General features: G+C 39.0%; 4 protein-coding genes across 4 annotated transcripts; 3 read left to right on the top strand and 1 right to left on the bottom strand.

Annotated features, from left to right (window-relative positions):
• The first annotated feature begins 483 nt into the window (after positions 1-483).
• Positions 484-1,518, top strand: LOC131010542 (uncharacterized). The gene has a single exon (XM_057938102.1). The coding sequence runs from the start codon at positions 1,006-1,008 to the stop codon at positions 1,516-1,518; it is 513 nt and encodes a 170-aa protein (XP_057794085.1). The 5' UTR covers positions 484-1,005.
• Positions 1,519-2,160: 642 nt separating this feature from the next.
• Positions 2,161-14,256, top strand: LOC130997873 (histone-lysine N-methyltransferase ATX2-like). Its single transcript, XM_057923305.1, has 22 exons — positions 2,161-2,302; positions 3,170-3,293; positions 3,435-3,540; positions 4,624-4,829; positions 5,095-5,187; positions 5,297-5,394; positions 6,404-6,559; positions 8,675-8,809; positions 9,031-9,078; positions 9,985-10,099; positions 10,216-10,281; positions 10,372-10,433; positions 10,643-10,699; positions 11,388-11,456; positions 11,551-11,752; positions 12,053-12,328; positions 12,474-12,535; positions 12,612-12,689; positions 13,001-13,096; positions 13,174-13,277; positions 13,354-13,500; positions 13,997-14,256. The coding sequence occupies exons 2-21, from the start codon at positions 3,281-3,283 to the stop codon at positions 13,493-13,495; spliced, it is 2,184 nt and encodes a 727-aa protein (XP_057779288.1). The 5' UTR covers positions 2,161-2,302; positions 3,170-3,280; the 3' UTR covers positions 13,496-13,500; positions 13,997-14,256.
• A 574-nt stretch (positions 14,257-14,830) lies between these two features.
• LOC130997864 (eukaryotic translation initiation factor 3 subunit H-like) lies at positions 14,831-18,582 on the top strand. The gene is made up of 12 exons (XM_057923297.1): positions 14,831-15,016; positions 15,108-15,187; positions 15,553-15,669; positions 15,774-15,877; positions 16,468-16,534; positions 16,717-16,850; positions 16,955-17,003; positions 17,261-17,332; positions 17,412-17,513; positions 17,588-17,655; positions 17,786-17,938; positions 18,219-18,582. Exons 1-12 carry the CDS (start codon positions 15,007-15,009, stop codon positions 18,274-18,276), a joined length of 1,014 nt encoding a protein of 337 aa, XP_057779280.1. The 5' UTR covers positions 14,831-15,006; the 3' UTR covers positions 18,277-18,582.
• Positions 18,583-19,967: 1,385 nt separating this feature from the next.
• On the bottom strand, positions 19,968-23,343 carry LOC130997854 (probably inactive leucine-rich repeat receptor-like protein kinase At3g28040). Its single transcript, XM_057923285.1, has 2 exons — positions 21,604-23,343; positions 19,968-21,529 (listed from the first exon to the last, which is right to left on the bottom strand). Exons 1-2 carry the CDS (start codon positions 23,121-23,123, stop codon positions 20,056-20,058), a joined length of 2,994 nt encoding a protein of 997 aa, XP_057779268.1. The 5' UTR covers positions 23,124-23,343; the 3' UTR covers positions 19,968-20,055.
• Positions 23,344-23,951: the final 608 nt, after the last annotated feature.

Below are 23,951 nucleotides of genomic sequence, written 5' to 3'. Positions count from 1 at the left end.
TGTTATTAATTTTGGCCTTCACCTAGATATGAAAATTGACATTTTGCAGATTTTCGACAAACCTATTTAATTTAACAATAAGTTTAAAATCTTGACATTTATTTTCGTGCGAGAAGTTACTACAGTCGATGCCATGATTGTTTTGCGTGGATCCACTGTAATTTTTGTTGAGAGGGTATATTAGTGCAATTATCAATGACCTTTTTCACATATATTATAAAATCGACGTCATGCTCATTTTGCATGAATCTATAAATGAACTTTTTCCCAATATCAGAAAACCGACATTTCAAGGAACTAAAAAAAGCAAAAAACAAGGTTTTGCGGATTTCCAACGATTAAACCTGTATCTGATAGCAATATAAGTTCATTGTCAATAGTATACTTTTCCACTAAACCTGAAAAAAAAATAAAAAAATCAACTAAATAACACTGGCTAATTTACTACAGAAAAAATGTGGCGACACATTATTTTATATTTACATTCCGTCACCTGAATTGTGAATTCTGTAAAATTTACACAATTTCATCTGATTCCTGACGAACTGAATGCAAAACAGGACGATAGTCGATTTTTCTTAATACTCTTTAGAAATTGAAGGTGTCTTAAATGGAAAGAGAGGGAGATATTTTGTAACAAATCTTAGAAAAAGATAATTCTGCAAAAAAAAAAAAAAAAAAGAATCAGAAAGGAATTGGTAGAGAAGAGTTTCGTCATCTCTCGCTCAAAAATTGTCTGTGTAATCCACACCTGTCAAAGGAGACGCGCTGGCACGTACTATATATACATCCACAGTAGTCTCTCTCACTCTTCAGGTGCCAACGGCGGGAAATCAATTTTTCGTTCCGCCATTGAAAAACCCTAATAAAAAATACCTCATTCCCCACAGGGGGGTGAAGAAGAAAAAACTGGGAAAAGATTCCACCTGTTCTCTCTTTCGCTTCCCGGTTTTCTAGCCATGGCTGCTGATGCATTACCTGAAAACGGCGGCGCCAAGCTGAGCGATGACGACGAATTTCAGGGGGGGCGCGCCCCTCAAGTACATCCCGCTCTGCGACGTGTACTCTGCTACCTCTCCCTGCGTCACGGCCTCCGGATCGAAGAAGGTCAAGGCTGCTGCCCGCAAACCACCCCAAACGAACGGCCATGATCAATTCAGGAAGCGCCCGATCACGTCGGAGACTCACTTCGCTATAGTTTACTCGAGGCGGCGGAAGAGGGCGGAGAGCTCCAATTTTCTGAAGGGGCTGCTTTTGGAGGGTTTAGATGTGGAATTGGACGTTGATGGAAGGGGGACGGGGGTGGCATTAAGCGGAGGAGAATGGGGCGTGAGGCCAAGGCGGAGGCCGTGGAACTGGGAATTGATTGTAGGTTGTCGGGAGAATCAGATGATTCCAACGTCGTTGAGTGATGATCTTGACAAAACTAATTGTAAAATGCTAGGGAAAGTAGGAATGTGTGTAAGACTGTTAATAATACCAAGACGAAAAAACGAAAAAAGATTCTTTGGAGAGTGATGTAAAGAATTCAGGAGCTCTACGGACAAAGAAATGGGTCTGGTATGTGTTTGGTTTTTTCTAGCATTTTGTGCTCAAGTTCGCAAATCGATGATGATGTTTTCATGGTGTCTCAACTTTGTTCTTGGGTGCAGGGCTGAGTTTCGAGGGAGTTGATCCAAAGAAGTTCATTGAGTTACAATGCAAGGTGAGAACTTCAATAACCACTAACAGTCATAAGTACATTTCACATTTGGAGTGATTTTAAAATTCGACATTTGCATTAACCAGATGGACATACCTGTTCATTGTCTGGACTCCAGTTTCTGAATCTGCTGTGGAAACAATGGGACAATCTGTTTAATTTTTACATGTAATTGATCCTATTTCATGTTCAAATTGTTGCTAAATGGAACAGGTGTACTGGCCACTGGATGCAAGCTGGTATTCTGGCCATATAACGGGGTACAATTATGAGACTGGTCGGCACCAGGTAACGCTCTTTTACTTTACTTTACGTGTATTTGTATTATGCGACTATGTTAGTGTGAGCACATTGATAATACCCGGAGACCTATGCAGGTGAAGTATGAGGATGGAGAGCAAGAAGATCTGGTTTTATCTAATGAACGTATAAAGTTTAATGTCTCTTTCAAGGAGATGCAAAGTATGGAGTTGAAGTTATGTAAGAAGAGCTCCGAAGCTGATGAACTTGATACTAACGAGATGGTGGTTTTGGCCGCTAGTTTAGATGATGATTGCCAAGAGATTGAGACTGGAGATCTAATTTGGGCTAAACTTACTGGTTTGTCTCTATCTTCTTCTGGTTTTGCGTTAAGTTAAAAAGCTGGTCTTTCCGGTGGCCGCACTACCTGATCATTACAGTTCAGTCCATTTATGAGCTCTGATATCTGATGGGTAGTAAAGATAGAAAGGTATCATAGACTTCGATATCAGTAAGACAGTAAGGAAATACAGAAATGGTTTGCTACCCAGTAATTTATTTTTGTCTTTTTCGGATCACCAGGAGCACAAAATTGTCAAATTTATTCTCAATTATTATTGTGCTAAAATTAACAGGCCATTGTTTCATTTAGTGTATAAAGGCTGTGCTCATCCTTGCCAGCCCCTGTACATTTGAAGCTCTTTAAAAAAGTGGGACTTACTTTTACCAATGAAAATAAAATTTTGCATCAGGATGTGAATTTGGGTAATTCCGAATACGATATTTAAATGCTTAACAATCTTCAGTTTCATTTGTTACTGCAAATTTTTATTTGGAGTTGGATTTTTCATTTTTATTAAATTTCTTGCTTTAGATTTTTCATTTGCTTTGCGGCCCTCGCTGAATGAGGGTCAACTTTTACTGAATGTTTTATTTACTTTCAAAATTTGGCCTTCGCGATGTAAGATGTGAGGTTGAGAACTTGGGATCTCTCAGTCGCATAATCATATTATTTCTTATATGATTACCCTTCGTAACATATTTTGCTGTTTTTACGAGGTCAGGGTGTTTGTGTTCTCCCATGTTCTGTTTCTTTCTGTTCCAATAAATGCTGGCTGCCCGAGGCTCTTCTTTTTAGTTTGTAATTGACTGTATTTGTCACATTACTTTCTGACGTATACTAGTTTTCTAATCATTGCTGATACCTGTAATTTTTCTCTGATATAGGACATGCTGTATGGCCGGCAATTGTTTTAGATGAATCTCATGTGGGTAAACACAAGGGATTAAGCAAAATTTCCGGAGAAAAGTCTGTCGTTGTTCAATTCTTTGGCACCTATGATTTTGCTAGGTATTATTAATGACTTAGAGTTGAAGTTTATACTAGTTTAGACTGCTTAGCAGTTTTTGGAGAGTTATTATTTTGCTCAAAATTGGTTACCACTTATAATAATCTAGACAATGTACTTTATTTCTATCTGCTAATTATCAGGGTTGCCCGGAAACAAGTTATCTCTTTCCTCAAGGGCCTTCTTTCGTCCTGTCATTCAAAGTGCAAGAAACCCGACTTTTGTTCGAGGATTGGAGGAGGCAAAAGTGTGAGTGTTTCTCATCGAAATTCGTAGATTATCAATGGTATTGTTTTGTTCAGTACAAATGCTGTCAGATACTCTTTAGAATAATTTTGTTAATTATGTCTGAAGGAAAAGAAAAGGTAAAGGGAGACGAAAGAATAAATTATCTCAAGTGATATTGATGTGCTTAGGATGGTTGTGAATTCATATGCACGTCTGTTTCTTTTAGTTGTATTTTCTTCCCTTTTCTGTTTCTTGTGTCTATTCTGTAAAAGTTACTCCCTCCATCCCCCAAATAACTTCGTAACTTTTCTGTTTTGGGTCGTCCCCAAAAAAACTTCCCTTTCTATTTTTGGACTTTACGCCACCACTAATAATACCCCATTTACCCTTACTTTTCACCTTTTCACCTTTTTGTCTTAAAACCCGTGCTCATAGGAAGTTATTTGGGGGACGGAGGGAGTATTATATAACCTAGGCTAAGCGATTCTGAAGTAAATGATTTGACCTTAAACCTTAGCTCACTACCATCTGTGTTTGGATTTCGGAGTAACTGAGATGACTATGGTACCAGTTCGAGCCTGAATGTACTGAAGTGCCTCAGCAAACTGGCTGTTCCATTGTGTTGGCTGAGTTGGAGATGTCACCCGGCAAACTCTGATTATGGCGTTTGCATGTTTTGGATTTTGCTCTAGGCTTTCATGTTTGCCTTAGGCATGTTTACCTACATGCTACAATGTTTTTCACATGAAATATTATTTGGCTGATTATAGGCCAGGCACCTAATTGTTAAGATGTATGCTTGCTGATATATTCTTGGTTATTCAATCCCCACTGAAAATAATTGAGACACGGATTTGGCTGAATAAGTACTGCAGCACTGAATTTCTGTCAATCCTGGCATTCTAGTTGTTTGTAGTTCTTGTATTAAATCACCCTGTCATTAATACATTTCAGGCGAAAATATTATAGGTTTTTTTATGTGAACATTCTATTTTATGAATATGAAAATGAGATATCTGTGTATCACTTCCAAGTAAAATCTTTTTGTCATTTATTTCACTAGTATAAATCCTTGAAATTCTCTAAATTATCTGTTATGATCAGATATCTTAGTGAACAGAGGCTACCAGAGAGAATGCAGCAGCTGCGAGATGGTGTTGACAGTGATGCAAATGATAATAGAAGTGGGGAGAATGAAGATGGTGCTGACTCAGATGGTGAGTCCATGAGTCATGATGAGATACTTAAGAAACTTGATGATCTCAAAAGCTGCCCATTGGAAGATGGAGAGTTGCAAATAGTAAGCCTTGGTAAGTCTTGTTAATTTTTTCATTTTGATAATATATTGCTGCATTTGTTGCTTTCTCTTGTTATATTAGGCCTAGTTTTGGTCTGAGCACTACATATGTAGTAAGGACCTGCAAGGCTGCAACATATTGCGGTAGCCCTTAGTGCTTAGGACCTTCATTGGTAATTACTCGACCATGTCGAGGTATCAATTGATTCATAGTTAATGAGGCAGGATCTCCACGACATAATTGACAAATTTGTTTGCGCATGTGAATCATTATGCAGGAAAGATTGTCAGAGACTCCAGTAATTTCCAAAATGAGAAATTCATATGGCCTGAGGGATACACTGCTGTGAGGATGTTTACATCTTTGACAGGTGAATTAATATTCTTAAAGGTGTTTTCTGTTATTTAGTTTTGCTCATTATGTTTTACTTCTTACTCCCTCATCACTTCTATCATTCTATTTTTCACTTTCTGCTTCAGATCCAACTGTGCATACTATGTATAAGATGGAAGTACTGAGAGATGTTGACTCACGGACCAGGCCTCTATTTAAAGTTACAGGAGATAATGGAGAAGAGGTGTCATACAAAGCTATCCTATCAAATTTGTTTGGCTCCTTTTATCTTTCTCTGTATATTCTCCTTCTTATTTGCCATTCTATTTTCCTTCTGTGAAGTTATGCCTTCCCTGCCTGAGGTTTGTATCTAGTGTTTCATATTTGAAATAAACTGGTAAACTTGTGAATTTCTGTGGAAGAGTGATCCTGCCAGATGGCTTAGTAAAAGTAGAAGCAGCATGCTTTTTGTGATGCTTGCTTTTGGTTCCAAGGATGGAGCTGCTTAGGCTAGCGAGAAACTGGTTGTCCTATTGGTTTTCTGAGTGAGACTGCCATAGAAAATATCTCTATGTAGTCTTAGATAACCAGGTGTTCTGAAGGAACCTACATGGATATGACGGCAGGAACCTTGCTGTGTAAGACCTTGGTCATTGAAAAAATAATAGGGTGAATATCATACTCTGTCCCAACATTTTTCCGTTTTTATAGAAATGTTTAACTAATAATATTTTATACCAACATTTCAGAAATTTCACTAAAATACACATTTCCGGCATCACAACTTTGACGTGTCTAGTCGGAGGAATACGTGAATTCAGCACTTGCCACCTCATCAAGATCAATGGCGCTTATTGAGAAAATAAAATCCTAAGCCCCAGTTCCCAGTCCTAAACCGTCCTTCTCCATTGAATACTACTGTTCACTCTCAAAAGACCAATCAAAACCTTTGGAACCCACTCCCAAAACCGCTGCCACGAGCTCTGCCTGCTCTCCACCTCATCTCATGAGTGGAAATACTATAATCTTCTAGATAGCTATAGCATGGGATCTTATTTGGTTAACTGGCTGTAGCCTATATTTAACTTTTACCCAAGACTAAGAGGCGATCCTTGTAGATTATTAAGATATAGTTGTTTCATTGTGAGTTGTAAATAACAGTATTCATATTTTTACAGAGCTCTTCATTACTGCCTGCTCATGAGCATGCTTAAGTAACCTTTGTCCTCTTGTTGATTGTCTTTATTTTGCAGTTCAATGGACCAACTCCATCAGCTTGCTGGAATAAAATTTACAAAAAGATCAGGATTGTGCAAATCAGAAATAAAGACTATAAAGCTGATCAGAATTTTTCCTCTGGTTCTTGTATGTTTGGTTTTTCCCACCCAAAAGTTTCCAGACTCATAAAGGTACTTATGCACCATCTTAACCTGCATTAATTACTCCAAAATCATAGCCATCTTGTTTTATAGCCATGTATGTTACTATAATTTATTTACCAGTCTTATACCTAGTTTGGTTGTCAAATATCTTGCGAGTCTGCAACACATCAGATTATGATGCTAAAGTAAGGATATCAGAATACATGTAACCATAAAGGATCAGTTTGAATCTATTTTTTTCATTGCATATCCTATGAAGTGTTCGACCTTTGGTGAAAATTGTTGGCTACATTTTTCCATTGTGAGTTGTTTTTAGAACTTTACTCTATTGGAAATTAGATGATGCTTAAAAAAAAGTTAATCATTTTCAAGTGCTTCAGTGAACAGCAATGAGTTGCACTGTCATGTTCCGGTACATCTTATTTCTTTCTTTCTTTGCTTCTTTTTTTTTCTTATGAATTGAAAAAAGGATTTGCCTGAAATTTCCGTGTCCTTGGATATGAAACTATATTCTATTTTCTTCTTAGTATCTTGCTCAAAGCTCCAGTTATGGAAGCCTGAAGCTGGCAATTTATGAAATTCATAATTTCTCTAGTTATATGAGAAATTAACCTTTTGAATATTTTGGGAAATTATGGCCCATTTGGTTTGTTGAGCTTTTTTTCCCTTTTCTTACCTTCAGCCAACATTAATGGGCCAAATCACTGCATTAAGGCCTCTTCTACAAAAAAGGTTGGTGTGAGCATTGATTTCAAAACCCTAAATCTAAAAACAATCCTATTCAGCCAAACGGCGGCGGTCTCCGAAGAAACACCCCTCTACCATTTTAATCTTTTTGTAATCAGGTGTATTGTTCTGCAATTTGATTTCCTGCTTTATCTCCATCTTCTTTCATAACCTCTCACTCCTGCTGCTTCTTAACCTTCTTCCTTTCCTGTTGACACTCCTTCCCTGCTTGCCCTTTCAGTTTTTGCCTTCTTTGTCTGTCACAGCTTTTGCTATTTCATTTACACCCTTCTTAAAAGCTTCACCACCTTTCTCATAATTGCTGTCAACATTGCGAAAACATCACTTTTCCTTCAGATCTACGCCCATCACCCAGCAGGCTTACCATGGCGAAGCAGAATATCAAGAATCAGAGAGAGGGAAATGGCACAGTGTCTTACCAAGGCAGGAGTGGCCTCCGCAGTCAACATCGCCATGGCCATGGGCGAGACCTGAGGAGGACTGAAGAGGTGAGGAGAAGAAGAAGGAATTATTTAGAGGAGAAAATGGATGGTGAAATGTGATTAAAAAGATAAAAGAACTTAGAAAATTGGATTTCTTTAGATGATCGGGTTTGAATATCTTGAAATCACATCTTCCCCATAGAATTTTAGTACAATCACACACTTCCATTTATGATTCAAATGATAATTCAGGAGTGCAATTTACCATCTAACAGATTTTCATGCGACATCGACACTTTTTTAGGGTTCTATTACTTAAATATGCAGTATAACTGCTCTACGTCTAATAATTTGTAATACGCGCCATCTTTGTTTTAATTGTAACTGAAACTATTTCCTCTGAACTCAAAGAAAAGAAGGTGGGGATTTTTCCTGGCCATTAGTGTAAGCTGTGAACTTTCTGCGTCAGTAGACTCGTAACAATGGCTTGCTTGACCTTTCGGAAGCTGGTCTTGCATGACCTTTCGGAAGCTGGTCTTGCATGCTGCTCCATGCAAAATATGGAGTCACATCATCAACTTATAACAAAGTCAATGAGTTGTTACATGTGCCCATAATCGAGGAGCACATGATTGTGTTATTTCCATGACATGACTGAACACCACAATGCATGCTACCTATTTGAGTATGATTGATCCAATCTGTTTTAGCTTTGTGTTTTTTGTTCAGTAATTATTCTCAGTCAACTGATATTTACAATTTACAAAGCGAGAACTACCTTAATGAGGCTCATAGATTGTCTGAGTGAATGCTCATTTATGCCATTATTTTTTGTTATATTAGGGACTACATGGATGAATTGTTGTTTCCTTTTAACTGACTTGATGCACAGTTCATTTAATATGTTGCGGTGGAACTGTATAGGCCTCACTTATGCCTTCTTAGCCTTCATATAATGTATTGTACTTTACAGGAGATGTCCAATTCCCGATCAGCTGCGAAATCTTACCAGTTGTCCAAGAAAATGAAAAACTCATCTACTGGTTACAGACCTGTTACAGTTACATGGATGGACCTTGACAAGTGCAATGTCTGCCATATGGATGAGGTAGGGTATTTCTTTTGGAAAAAGGATTGACTCCTAAATCAGGTTTCAATCGGCTTCTTTCATTTCATGTTTTCTTCTGGTCTGATTAACTGTAGATTGCATGAGTTACCAGGAAGTGTGGTTCTCTTCCTTTTTCTCGAATATATTTAAAAATCATTTCATTACCAGCAAAACTACATTACATAAGTGTTGACTATAATGATTTCAAATATTTAATTCAGGAGTACGAGAACAACTTATTTCTTCAGTGTGACAAATGCAGGATGATGGTAAGTCTGTATCTTGCAGCATTTATTTTATGCTTTGTCTTTAAATGAATTGTGTTGATCCATTATTTAAATTAATACATCGAGTTGGTCCTCCTGGCTGTCAAGGAATTATTGTTATAAATACCTTTCCTATTTTATTCTATAAATTATTCCTATTGTTATGTTAGAGAAGCTTGCTTACTCAATTAATTTCTTTTTAACTGATTTCAATTTTTAATTGTATGTAACTCCGGAATGATTTTAGCAAACTTGTATTGCTTGGCTTGCGGGCAGAACTCTTTTAGTGATCAAAATCTTTGGTTGATTCCATCTTGGTGGTCTGCTATATGGAAGACTTATTCATTGATGGTGTTACCATGATCATGTGGCATTCCTTTCTTATGTCTATTAATTCTAAGATAGTTTCAGTTGCTTGCACTTTTTTGTGGGTTACATTGTTTTTCTTATTCCCCTTCCTTGCACTCACAACTCACACACATAAGTTATAGAAGCTTGCTAATCTATATTACCTTAGCTAAAAACAAACAACCGACATTTACAAAATTTGAAAATTTAAATTCTTTTCTTATACTGAACTGTGAAGAGTTGTGCTGTCTATGTTCCTTTAAACTGCTCTACCAGGAGTTTCCTCTATTGTCACTTGATTTTTCTGAGCAAGGTAGCCTGACATTGCATCAGCTACTTTGTCATCGGAGACATTTTTAGACTGGTATCCTGCCACTACAAATTCTTTGTACTCCAGTAATTTCGCTTGCTTTAATGTTTTGCCATTGTTTTTAATTTTTGTTTGTTTTGCTAATTGTCATTGATTGCCTTTTTTGTTTTAAGATTTTGGCGACTTCACTGTTTTTGGATTTTCGTTGAGTTTCCTGCTATCTCATTTTTATGTCCTGTTTACATGCTCAGGTGCATGCTAGATGTTATGGAGAACTAGAGCCCACTGGTGGAGTGCTTTGGTTATGTAACTTATGCCGTCCAGGAGCTCCTGAATTACCTCTATGCTGCCTTTGTCCTGTAGTAGGTACTTAAAGGATCAATACGACTTTTGATCTTGTAACTTCTTCATTGGGTCCATTTGCTGTACTCAATAATCAATAAATAAAATCAGCTTGATAGTCTGAATAAATTTAATTACAGGGGGTGCTATGAAACCCACCACTGATGGCCGTTGGGCTCATCTGGCTTGTGCCATATGGATTCCAGGTTTCATTTTTTTTATCCTGCAATATACAAATTCATGCTCGATTCTTTTTGGGGATACAATTCTTAGCTTAATCATGTATTTTCATGCAGAAACATGTTTGTCAGACGTTAAAAAAATGGAACCCATTGATGGGCTTTGTCGAATCAATAAGGTATCTACTCCCTTTCTAACTGATGCTCTTTTTTTGTGTACCAGTTGATTACTAATCATGGAAAAGCAGACTTGCCCTACAATATTTCTGATCAAATTTGCAGATATTTCCTCATGGAGGAATGTGTTATTCTGCACTACTATTAGATAGCATCAGTTAAGAAATCTACATGATTTTACATTAGCTGATAGTTCTTATTTTCTGTGAAGGACCGGTGGAAGCTATTGTGTAGCATCTGTCATGTTTCTCATGGAGCGTGCATCCAGGTAGATATTGTTTCTTGTGCTTAGCTGATGTTGCCTTGTTACATAACTTATTCACTGTTTTTTTTCCCCCTTATGAAATTAGAACATTGATTGCTTTGCAATTTGTTTTGAATATGCTTTCTTTGATATGTGTGCTTTTGTTGTGGTGGCATGACTTAGTTTTGTACATTATCCTTCAACTTTGGATCCCAAGCTTTTATAATGCTTTGTCAACATAATTCACATTTCTGATATAAGCAAAATAAAGTTTTATACATGTGCATATCATCATCTGATCTGACACAAATGGCCCATTTGCATAAAATGCTAGCAATGTCTGTGTCCACATCTTGCAGTGTGTTTTTGGGATCACTAATCCTGGTTTTTGTGTGTGTGTTCTATTAGCTAATTTGTAAGGCTGATTCTTTTATTCTTCGTGATCCTTAACAAATGAAATTGTTTTTCTTTCTCCCTTCTCCCTAAATGCTACGGAGTATTTTATTTTCTATTTATTATGGAACTAATCTGTTAACATTACTGATGAGATATAGTGTTGATTGGTTTGCTCAGTTGACATTTTATGTTAGTTCATGTTCTCCTGACAATGCTTCTTTACAAACTTTGCCATGCTCATCTTTATTTTTCTTCTTCTGAAAATATAAAATTACGCGTCTATTTCATTATATTTATATATATTGTGCCTCTGCAGTGCTCCAACCATAATTGTCGTGTGGCATACCATCCCCTCTGTGCACGTGCCGCCGGCTTTTGCCTTGAGGTATGATGTTTGTGTATTTAAATTATGTGCTTAGGCATACTTGATTAGTTATAGAAACTCTTTTTCTTACTTGGTTCTTGTATCATGTATGTAGCCTGAGGACATGGATAGAGTGCATGCTGCTCCTCTCGATGAGGATGAGGAGTATCAGTCCATTCAGTTTATTTCTTTCTGTACGAGACACAGGCCCAAGTCTAATGAACAACCTTCTGACAAACGAATTGTTCGAAAAGCCAGTGAAGATGAACATGCTGAATATGTTCCACCTATAAACCCTAGCGGTTGCTCTCGTACTGGTATAATAATTTGATTTTGTTTTCATCTGATACAAACTATTGTCTTCTCCGATTGTGTGGTATAGCTATTAATTTAATTCTGGAATTCACTAAGTTGGAGGATTTTACTAAATCACACTCCTTGGGCCTATGTTCTGCTGTAAGCTAGTCTATACCTTGCTTCTGTTTCTGGATTTAATTTACTAAATGATAACTAAGGTTGTAAGTAAGATTGCCCGATGTTTAAGAGGATTTCTCTTTGGAAATACAGTAGCATTGTCTTCATGGATATATGAATTCTCTTTTTTCCCTGTCTGTTAGAAATTTATGATTACACGAAGAAGCGGGCAAACAATGGACAAGATGGTCCTTCATCAAAGCGCTTGTATGTGGAGAATGTGCCACATATACCAGGTGGGTTCAGCCGTCATATGTCCTTGTGGAACAAAATGTGCTCCAATGAACCTGGTACTTCCAAGCACTCTGTAGACCTTCTGAAGTTAAGAAGCTTGCAACTTCAGCCGTCTGGCGAGATTCTTTCGGTTGCTGACAAGTACAACTACATGAGGCAGACCTATAGGAGGAGACTGGCATATGGTACTCTTACTTATACCAGTACTTTAGTTTTGATTCCTAATTGTTGTTAAGGTTTCTCTTTCGTGGGCATGAGTTCCATATCTTGCAATAAATTAGTGGTAAGTACTCTGTTTAATCATCCACCTTTGAAATAATTTGACCACAGGGAAGTCTCGTATACATGGTTTTGGTGTCTTCACTAAACTTCCATATAGAGCTGGAGACATGGTAAATTGCTATGACAACCATCTCTTTCTAATTTTTGAGGTTCAACATATTAAGTTGCCATTTTGTTGCATTTAAGGTGATTGAGTATACTGGGGAACTTATTCGGGCTTCAGTAGCCGACAGAAGAGAACATTTGTCGTACAATAAATTAGTGGTAAACGCCTACTTTTAATCCATTTTTCCTATTAGAATTGCATCTTCTCCTGTAGTTTCCTGTGGTGTATATTTCTGCTGAGTGCTGCATTATATGCTTCATATTATCGATCTTATTGAAATACCAATTGTTTTTGTCATGATTCTTTATACCCCGTATGTTTGTAATTTATTCAACCGTCACATATTGAACGGCGTTCTGCTGTAAGTCTGCATCACTACTGAGTGTCGGTAGCACATGTCACTTAAGAATGCTTATAAAGTGCCAGGAGATATCTGTTTCTGGATTATCGTAACATTTCTTCCTTGCAGGGGGCGGGAACTTATATGTTCCGGATTGATGATAACCGTGTTATAGATGCTACCAAGGCGGGAAGCATAGCACATTTAATTAATCATTCATGCGAAGTATGTGTTGAATATATCACCTTTACTGTTTAGTTTTAATTTTTGACCTCCAGGAGACTAACTGTTTCCTCTTTCAGCCCAACTGTTATTCAAGAGTTATTAGTGTGAATGACCATGACCACATAATAATATTCGCAAAGCGAGATATTAATTGTGGCGAAGAACTAGCATATGATTACAGGTTTTCTACCTCATCCAGCCATTGTACTCTTTTGTTTATCAATACAAGTACACTCATTTGTTTTCTTGTGCTGCAGATTTTTTTCAATTGGTGAACGATTAGCTTGTCATTGTGGATCGTCTAGATGCCGGGGTATAGTGAATGATGTTGAGTCCGAAGAAAGAGTAAAAAAGCTATATGTACCGCGCAGCGAATTGACAGATTGGAAAGGAGAATAAAAGAGGTCAGTTATTCCATATAGTCTTCAATAATTTCCATGATATAATAAATGAATACTTCATCTAATGAAATTAAGAGTTTCATTTGCTATTTCTTTCTTTCTGGTATTTGTTGTTGAAGATTCTATGTGATTTGCTGCTGTCTTACCGAATTCCTTCCTGAAGTAGAATGGAAAAGGGTTGTAAGTTGTAAAGGATATAAGTGACAGGAAAATAATGTATGAAAAGATAGAAACAGAAGATAAATAGTGGACAAGGATTGAACATAAGTGAGTTCCTTGTGTTGGTTTGCACGTTTCTGCACAACATTTGCCCGCTACTTATTCAGTAACTTCCCAAAAAGTGTCGCATTCTCTCTTTTAATAATTTCTCACACTAGAAGTCCGATCAGTTGTTAGTGATACTGATACAACAACTTGTGCGTCATTATATAATCATCTCTTGGTATGTGTTGCACTTATATTTCTGGTACTGATGGATGTTTGCACATATATTGTGCAGTAGCTCGCTCGGTTTTGGTGCACCATGGAATCGGAGAAGAGTAGGAAGATGTTACCGTGGTGGCCATCGAAATGTTGTACCTTATTATTGCCCACAACTACAGTATATTGCTACACAGGACCAATAATGATTCTCAATTCTTATTTAATTCTCACGTCTGTAAAAAGAAAAGCACTGTATATTGCTATCAGTTGGCAGCAATGCACAATGCTTGTAATTTTTTCTTCTTTTATTGAAAAGAAACCACAGTTTAGGTAGTATCTGTTTGTCCCCTTTTCGTTATTTGTTGTAAGTTTTGGATGCCAATCTTTGGGAAGAGGCAAGCAAATGCTTAAAAATTAAGTTATACCCTCTGCTTGATTAGTCATAAATAGTTTGTCTATTTTAGGTTATAACTATGAATAATTAACTAAAATGAATACTTGTCAACTTGGGTATAACTTGAAGAAACTGATGAAATTCGAATGCCTCTGCATAAAGAATAAAATAAAAACGAACACCACCACCTCATTCAGTTGTGCTCAATCCATCTAACGAATTTGATATTTAAGTTGAAATAATAATGCACAAAGATAATAACATATAAAATTACAGTGGTCATATTCTCTTGTTATTTTGGCGGAAGAGTTTATAATAAGTCAAATGAAAAACAATCGAGATGTGTAACTTATTACAAAGTTACAACAAGAGCTAACGTGTTAAATTAAAGATCCCGTAAATTTGATTACAAGATTATTTCAAATTAGTTTAGCTTATTGCGTTAATTTCTCTCTAGACAGAAACTATAATTATAACTTAAATTACTTCATTACATGAAAAGAAGAAGAATGAAAAGCAAACTATTTATATGGGCCTACCCTATCAGCCCATTATCTAAAGCCTATATAATAAACCTCTGAAGCCCAATTTGGCCAATTTTGCAAATTAGGGTTTTCGTTGATTTGTGTTCCATCCACTGAACTACTCAGGATCTTCGAATAATCTCTCACAGCTCTCTCGCTCAATCGTTCATGGCGAACAGTGCGTATACTCTACTCTTACTTCGTCTGTTGATCAATTTTTATTTGTTTCCTAATGATTGACGAAATTTGGCTCCTTTATTGCTGTGCAGCTGCGACAAGATCTTTTCTGCAAGTGGCGGCTACGGAGGAGGCCACACCGCCGCTCAGAGTCGTCCAGATCGAAGGACTGGTATGTTTATTGTTGGGAGAATTTAATTCTTTTGGAATAGTACGATATTGCCCAATGCTTGCTCTTTGATTTGGGGTTGATTTTAATATAAAATACAGTTTTATGTGGGGTGGGCTATAAGGGAATAATAGCAACTGCACATCAATTCCTCATCTTGTTGGTCATCTGCATGATTTTGTGTTGTTGGACAAAAGATGGAACTGCGAAATTCCCAAATCAAATATGAGCCTGTCAATCCTGTATAAGATTGATTGCAATTTAGCGGCTGCTACTCTCTGAATTTCATGGCTGTTTGTCATCATCTTTCATGTGGCCTGATTGTGATGTAATTTTCTAATAAGTCATGCTTATAATACGCATTACAGGTTATTTTGAAGATAATCAAGCATTGCAAGGAGTTCTCACCAGCTCTGGTTACTGGGCAGCTTCTTGGTTTGGATGTTGGTAGTGTTCTCGAAGTCACCAATTGCTTCCCATTTCCGGTATGCAAATTGCTTCAGCTGATCATATATTTATTGAACAACTACACGTGTTAGATACGGAGTATTTTTTAATGTTTTCATGCTACCTATATATAATGTTGCAGATTCGTGAGGAAGATGAAGAGATTGAAGCCGAAGGTGCTAATTATCAGCTTGAGATGATGAGATGCCTAAGAGAGGTTAATGTCGACAACAACACTGTTGGGTGGTAAGTGTTCTCCTTGCTCAATTCCAAAATACCCCCAAGTCCCACCACAATCATGGTATATCCTAGATTTATATGCTGTGGAAGCAGTCTTGTTTTTATGTTTCTGAAAGATTAATCTTTACTTTTGCGCTGTTAGTCGTCTCAATATTGTTGAAGATGACTTATAATTAACTTGCTTTATATGGTGCCTTATACCCCACTGTCAAATTGTCAATGTATCATTGTCTGTGAGTTTAGCTGCAATAATTTAGGTCAATAAATGACTAAACTAGGTTTGAGTGGCCTTATCAAGTGAGTCAGCAGCGCTAAGTTCTGCAATGTATCATGTCAACGTAATAACATTTCGGTCTCTCACTCTCTCTATACACACATACAATAAGTGTTTTGCTGTGATATCTGAAGTATGGATTATAATGTGGTTGCTGATGACAGTCTGCTATTATTATATAGATTATCTAAGCTTCATCATTGAACAATGTAGCATTCAGTGAGAAATATGCGTATGGCATTTTCAATGAAAGAAACCTGGTAAATATACAATGTTATCTAAATGTTGTCTTCATGAAACTCTCATGTGATCATCCTTCCAGGTATCAATCAACTTTGTTTGGCTCTTTCCAGACAGTGGAATTGATAGAGACTTTTATGAATTACCAGGTAGTCTCGTACCTATTGCTACATCATCTTGTACTTGGCTTGTCCATCTCCTGCTAATGGTATTGGCTGTAGTTGCTGCTAACTAGTAACTATCAGAACCTGATATTTCTGCATCGCTATGCAGTGTTTACCGATAGTGATTTGTTTTGCTTGTTTAACTTGTATTATTATATTGGTGACAGGAAAACATAAGACGATGTGTCTGCATCATTTATGATCCATCAAGATCTAATCAAGGTGTCCTAGCTTTGAAGGCACTGAAGCTTTCTGATACCTTCATGGAGCTTTATCGCACAAATAACTTTAAAGGGGAGAAGTATGTTCTTACATTTTTTGATGCCCTTAATAAAAATGTTAAAGTCATCCTTTTGATGAGCTCAAATGCACACAGTCTGTATCTGACATTTGCTTTCCTCACAGGTTGAGAGAGAAAAATCTTTCCTTTGTGGATATCTTTGAAGAGATTCCTGTAAGCTTTTGATTTTTGATTTCTGCTTGAAGGATTAAGTTCAATTAAGATTGTTGAATTATTCATTAGAATTATATTTTTGTTCTAAATCTTGATAAGAATCAAAAGTTTTATTAAGAATCTTAAATTAATATAGAATTGGTTTTGATGAATACCTTATTTAGATATTCCAGACCCCTTCTAGAATATTTGGTATTGTAAACAGACGACATTCTGAGCAATATGTAACGCTATTTATTGGCTTTTTTATTTTCCAGATTAAGGTTTCAAATTCTGCTCTAATCAGTGCATTTATGACTGAGCTTGAGGCAGATACTCCAGTCACCCAGGTAATCAAGTTTCCGCATAGTTGGTCCTTTTACATTGTTTCTGTGAGTAATAATTAATTCTTATTCTGTTTTGTCATAGTGTGATTATGATAGATTGCAATTATCAACCAGTCCAATTTTAGAGAGAAATGTGGAGTTTCTAATTGAATGCATGGATGACTTGTCAATGGAACAACAAAAGGTCAGTATCTATTCTTGTTTGCATATAGGTCTGCATGATTGGCCGAGGACATGATATGACCTTTCTTTCTCCAGTTCCAATTCTACTACAGGAATCTGTCTCGTCAAGAAGCACAGAAGCAGGCCTGGCTTCAGAAGAGAAGGTAATGTTACTCCGAACACTCAATTTATTTATGTGAGCATGCCCTTTTCTTCTAAGATTTAGAGGTGGTGTGGGGATATTATTTATAAGGCGGTTCTGTCACAAATGCATTAATTTTTTCGTCATTGTAGGGCTGAAAATGTTGCACGGAAGAATGCAGGGGAAGAGCCATTACCTGAGGAGGATCCTACAAACCCCGTCTTCAAGCCTATCCCTGAGCCATCAAGATTGGATAGTTTTCTCATAACAAATCAAATTGCAAACTATTGCAACCAAATCAATGGGTATAGTATATAAAACTTCTGCAAGTTGATTTTGAGTTTGCTGTGTATTGAATGCTCTACAGATATCTTTATCTAGTAACCATTATTTATGGATTGCTTGCTTATTTGCTGTTTATAGCACTTTTATTTGATGTATGTTTCTGTGACATTTTAATTTGCGTTCATTTTATTTTCTGTTTCAGAAGGACCTTTCCACAGAGTTAGAGTGTAGAATAACTTTTGATGTTTTTCAATTTGCCGTACTAGTTTTAATGATGTTTATCCTATGCATGGGTTGCAGAGTGGCTGGACAAAGCTTTAGCAGACTGTATCTGATGAAGGCTCTTCATGAAAAGTAAACAAAGGCCCACCCGTGTGGCAGGCCATGGTCTTCTATCGCCGCTCATGGTTTTGTAGCTTAGCAGACGGGGCGAGAGTTGGTTCTGCAGCGTGAAGGTTCACCATTTGGGTTATTCCTGGCACCGAATGGTTACAAGATAGTTTTTTGTGGATGACAAGGCTATCCATGAGGTTATAGAATAGGGCACAGCTTGTAACAATGAAGATCTTGTCCATCCAGTAATTTATTTCGATTTTAAGATTTTGGATCGAGGTTGTGTATGTATTCTATTTTTACGGAATGAATGACCTTGTCAACCCAGTCATCTCCGTCCTCTTCTCGAGTATTTGGGTTATTACAGCTTTTTCTGTTGAGCATGCAGTTTCTTTATTGTAAGCCTCTTTCGAAATTCACCCTCTGTTAAGTACTCTAGTACGAGGTAATGAAATGTACAAACTTGTTACTTGTAGCTATCCTGCTATTATATAAAATTATAAATAGATAACAAGACGAGTTCGATGGTCAATTACGTAAAATTTTGAGTTTTTAATATACTGTACTAATTTAACCCCTCTTTCATTATTACAACTTTGATCTGACTATGAATAACAATTTTTCATTTACAATTCACAACCCTCGTTCCCAAGCTTTTGAAGTTGTAGATGTATTATTTGATGGTTTTTATAATTACTACTTTCTGCAAGTAACATTGAATAACACTTGCAAACTTGGAATTCAACATAAGAGCATCCGTAGTGGGAGCTGCCGGAGTGGGCGCGCACCTAGCTCACACGAGCCCCACCCCAATGCCGAGTCCCCCTGGAGCGATGTGGGCGCGCCTGTGCGAGCTGAGCGCGGAGAGGAGTTTGGAAGTCGCGTGGGGGCACCGCCCAATAGCAAAAAAGGAAAATGAAAAATAATAATACTCCCTCAGTCCCACTAGAATAGGCTTTGGGATATTCCATTAGAATAGGTTCGATTTTTATTTTGAATGAAAAAAATGTACTTAAAATGCTTAATCGATGTGGACCACATCATTTTTCCACTCAAAAATAAGTTTCTTAATCTTTGTGCCAAAAAAAAATGAACTTATTTTAATACTACGAGCTCGGTGGAGAGATGAGGCTCACCATTGCCGAGCCTCTCATGGAGGGGACCACTTTTAAAAGCTCGTATGGTCTCTCCACTACGGATACTCTGATACATTCTTGTATAAACTAGTTCGTGGAAAACTCTACGTCTGTACGTCATTAGATAATTGCACGCATTCAAATATCACATAATTTGCTAGATTTTATTTAGATTTCTCATTCACACGCAAGCATTTACGTAGTTCATGAATCAAGTTCATTTTCAATAGGATAGTCCAGTTAATTTTCTTGCCAATTCATGTCTCGTACATATGGGGTCAAGAAGATTGCCATAACTAGAAATGGTACGGCTTCTTCTTTTTCACACCGGTGTCTATAAATAGCAAATGTCCATTTCTCAAGTATACCTGAATTTATTTAGACTCTCTGCAAATTCCTTCATTCACTCCGGAAACTCCACAAAATTTAAATGACTGGAATGACCATTTTGACAGCTCTAGTAGTCACCCACTGCCTCCTACATCCTATAATTGATGATGTTATTAAAAATCATGCAGATGATCACTCACAAATAAAAAACAAGAATGATGGGTATTGATGAATTCGAGAAAAAACAGAGTAAAGTGAAAGTGCAAGTCATGATATAAAAAACGTGGTGCTTGCTTTGGTTGTAGAGTAGAGTACATGTTGATGATGAATGAAGAAGATCAATAAGGTTGCATTCTGTTGGGAAGCGGAGTCTTGATGACCTGCAAAATCTGCACGACCTCGGCCATGGAGGGCCTGGTGGAAGGTATCTGCGAAGTGCAGACGAGGGCGAGCTTGAGCAGCGGCAGCACCTCCTCCTCCGGATAGTCTCCCATGGTGGGGTCGACGCAGTCGAGCACGTTCCCTTGCTCGAGCGCCACCCTCACATGATCACTCAGTATCACCACATTGTCCTCCCCGTACTCCACCGCCCTCCGCCTCGTCACCACCTCCAGAATCATCACCCCGAACCCATAAACATCGCACTTCTCATTCACCCTCAGGCTCTGGCACGCCAGCTCCGGAGCCACGTACCCTACCGCGCTCTGGAACCTGTTGCTCGCCACGTGCCTGTCCAGCTTCGTCAGCAGCCTCGCCAGCCCGAAATCCGATATCTTCGGGTTCAGATTCTCGTCCAGCAACACATTGCTCGGCTTTAGATTGTAGTGAATGATAGGTGGCCGGAATGAGTGGTGCAGGTGCGCCAGCCCCTTCGCTGTCCCCACCACGATCCTGAACCTTTCAGGCCAGGTTAGAGCCTCAGAGCCAGGCTCGTGCAGCCGAGCCTGTAAGCTTCCTTGAGCGGCGTAGTCCGACACCAGAAGCTGAAGCTGAGGAGTCCAGTAGTATCCTCGCAGCGGGATTAGGTTAGGATGCCTAGCCTTCCCCAAAATCCGGACTTCGCGATCGAATTCTTCGTGATACTGCAGAGTATTAGCCGTCAACAGCCTCTTGATAGCCACCGCCGTGCCTTCCCCCGCCACCGTCGTGGCCTTGTACACGCTTCCAAACACTCCCTCCCCAATCTGCGCCGCCTTGCTTAAAATCGAATCGAGATCTGTATTACTATGCCAATCCGCGACAGATTTCGAGTCGAACAGAACCAGTTTCCCTGCAGCCAAATTGCCGGACCTTGTGGAGCTGGAGCACATGCTCTCCAGCGCGTTGTCGATGAAGGCGATCCTTCGCCTGGCCGACGCGTTGAGCAGGCTTATCACCAGCACTCCCACGGCGATGAATGCGGCAGCTGATATCGCGACAATGGCCGAGACGCTGAGGAAGGTGCGGCGCTGGCGCTGGGGGTTGGACCGGTCGGGCCGGTTTAGGGCTCCGGGTTGGTTCCCGTAGGCGTAGGGATCGAGAACCAGAGGCTTGGGGACATTCATCACGCATGGAGACTTCACCAGCGGCGAGCATATGCCGGGGTTGCCCTCAATTGACGTCGCGTCTAGCGTCTGGAAGATGCCTCCGGCCGGTAGCCGGCCGACTAGCCTGTTGTGGGAGATGTTTGCGATGAGGAGATTCTCTAGTCTTCCCAGCTGCTGAGGTATCTCCCCGCTCAACTCATTCTCCTCCAGTTTTAGAATCTTCAGCTTGCTCAACAATGATACTGATTCTGGTATATTGCCGCTCAAAGTGTTGTGAGATAAGCTCCTGCATATCACAAATCACATTAATCAACACTAAAGCCAGAGATAGCGATATTGCAAGTCGACCGGAAAACTCACAGCAAGTAGAGCGAGGAGCAGTTGCCGATTTGATCAGGAATGGGGCCTGCAAATGAATTTTCATCGAGCTGAAGGATGGCTAGGCTGCCAGAATCGCATATATCGCCTGGAATGGATCCGATCAGACCGTTGTTTCGGAGATCTAAGACGGTGAGATTCTGGAAGTAGCCGAGCTCCGGCGGCATTCTGGATTCTAGATGGTTCCAAGACAAGTTGAGGTATCTCAGCTTGCTCAGTAACCCCATTTCTGCTGGAATGTCTCCCACGAGATTGTTCCCTGACAGATCCAGTACTTGAAGATTCTCGTAAAGCTTGCTGGACGGAGGAGGGAGGAACCCCGCCACCTCGTTTCTAGAAAGATCCAGTTCCTCCAATTTCATGTCGAACAAACTATTAGGTATGCTGCCATTCAAGGCGTTTCCGCCCAATCGGAGCACACATAAAGTCCAGCAGTTTCCCAGAGAGCTCGGAATAGCTCCAAACAACTTATTATATCCTAGATTCAGAAATTTTATTGATTTCAAGTCTCCTATTGATGAAGGAAGGGAGCTGGTGAGGGCGTTGCCGGACAAATCCACGTGTTCGAGGCTGCTCATTTCTCCGATCCACTGAGGGAAATCGCCTGTGATGAAATTGTTGGATAAGCTCAAATAGGTGAGTTCGTTGAGCTTCTGCAGAGATTCAGGAACTGTTCCGGTTAGAAAATTGTAGCTGAAATCGATTTTGGATAAATGTGGGCAGAAACCGATGTCGGGAGGCAGGAATCCAGAGAACTGATTTCCATGCAAAACCAGCTCCTTCAAGTTGTGTACGGCGGCCATGCCCGTCGGGATTTGGCCGGAGAGGGAGTTTCTAGAAAGATCTAGGGTTCGGAGCCTCGCCAGCGACCAAATCCCACCGGAGAAGCTGCCGGAGAAGCGGTTGCTGGAGAGGTTGAGGTGATTCAGCGTCACACATTTGGAGAGGCTGCTCGGGAGCGGCCCCTCGAAGCTGTTTCCGGCTAGAGAGAGGAAGCGGAGAGAGAGAGCGTCGTCGAACATATTGTCGGCGAGCGGGCCGGAGAGGGCGTTGTGCGAGAGGTCAAGGAACTGGACGGTGGAGAGAGAAGGCGGGAGGTTGCCGGAGAGGGAGTTGCGGCTGAGGTTAAGGTGCTCGAGATTGGGAACAAGGGCGAGGTCGGGGGTGATGGTGCCGGTGAGGTTGTTGTTGGAGAGGGAGAGCAGCTTGAGGGATTGGAGCTTCTCGAGGCCTCGGCTGATCTTGCCGGAGAGGCCGAGGCCGTCGAGGCGGAGCTCCGAGACGCGGGCGTTGCCGGCGTTGCATTGGACGAAGCGCCATGCACAGGGCGAGGCGTCGTCCTCGTTCCAGGAGGCGAGGGATTGGTGCGGGTCGTGGAAAGCGGTCTTGAAGACGATGAGGCCGAGGACGTCGTCGTTGAGCTGGAGCACATCTCCGGCGCCGCCCAGGCACAGATAGGAGAGTAGGAGTAGTAAGGCGTAGCGGTGATGCTTCATTTTCATTTTATTGGTGGGCGGTGGAAGGCGGAGAGGGGAGTTTAGGTATCCATTTTTGTTGAGAGAGGGGAAATGGACGTATCGTTTTTTACTATTTGTTAGCTTCAAAATATTGCGGAGGCGACTCCACTGTTTAATCAAGTCATGGAAAAACACAGGATTCTGAGCGGAATGTTTTTAACTTCTTTTGTGGAATTGTTTAATTTAAGCCAGGGTTGGTCCAAGTGTAGCGCTTCAGACTTCACATTTCTATTTCATTTATTGCCCTTCAATTCATATACCGTTACTTTTATTTTTATTTCTTCAATTACATGTCTTTGTGTGTTTTACTTTGATTTTATAAAATAAGGTTCATTACATCCAAATCCAAATGAGGTTTATAATTATTTTTACATTGAAATTGTACTCATTTTTAATTAGAAATTGATCATTAAGATTGATTATTTATTGATAGTAAATATTAATTATAAATGATTACTCCCTTCGTTTTTTATTAAGTGTCCCCAGTCGTCAAAATACACATATCAATAAAATAAGATATTTGCATTTGTAACCTTAGTAGTTATCATAATAAATGCATATGTACAACTAATTATTATATTCATACAAGTATTAAATAAGAATAAAATAGGAAGAATGTCATAATTATACTCTCAAATTTTGAAATGGAACACTTATTAAGAAACAAGGAAAATAGTAAAATAGGATACTTAATAAAAAACGGAGGGAGTATATGATAATTATTTCTTATTTTATAATAATAATAATAATAATAATAATAATAATAATAATTATTATTATTATTATTATTATTAATATTATTATTATTATTTT

Source organism: Salvia miltiorrhiza, chromosome 1 (assembly GCF_028751815.1).
Source record: "Salvia miltiorrhiza cultivar Shanhuang (shh) chromosome 1, IMPLAD_Smil_shh, whole genome shotgun sequence".
NCBI lineage: Eukaryota > Viridiplantae > Streptophyta > Magnoliopsida > Lamiales > Lamiaceae > Salvia > Salvia miltiorrhiza.
This window is presented reverse-complemented; position numbering and strand designations above follow the sequence as displayed.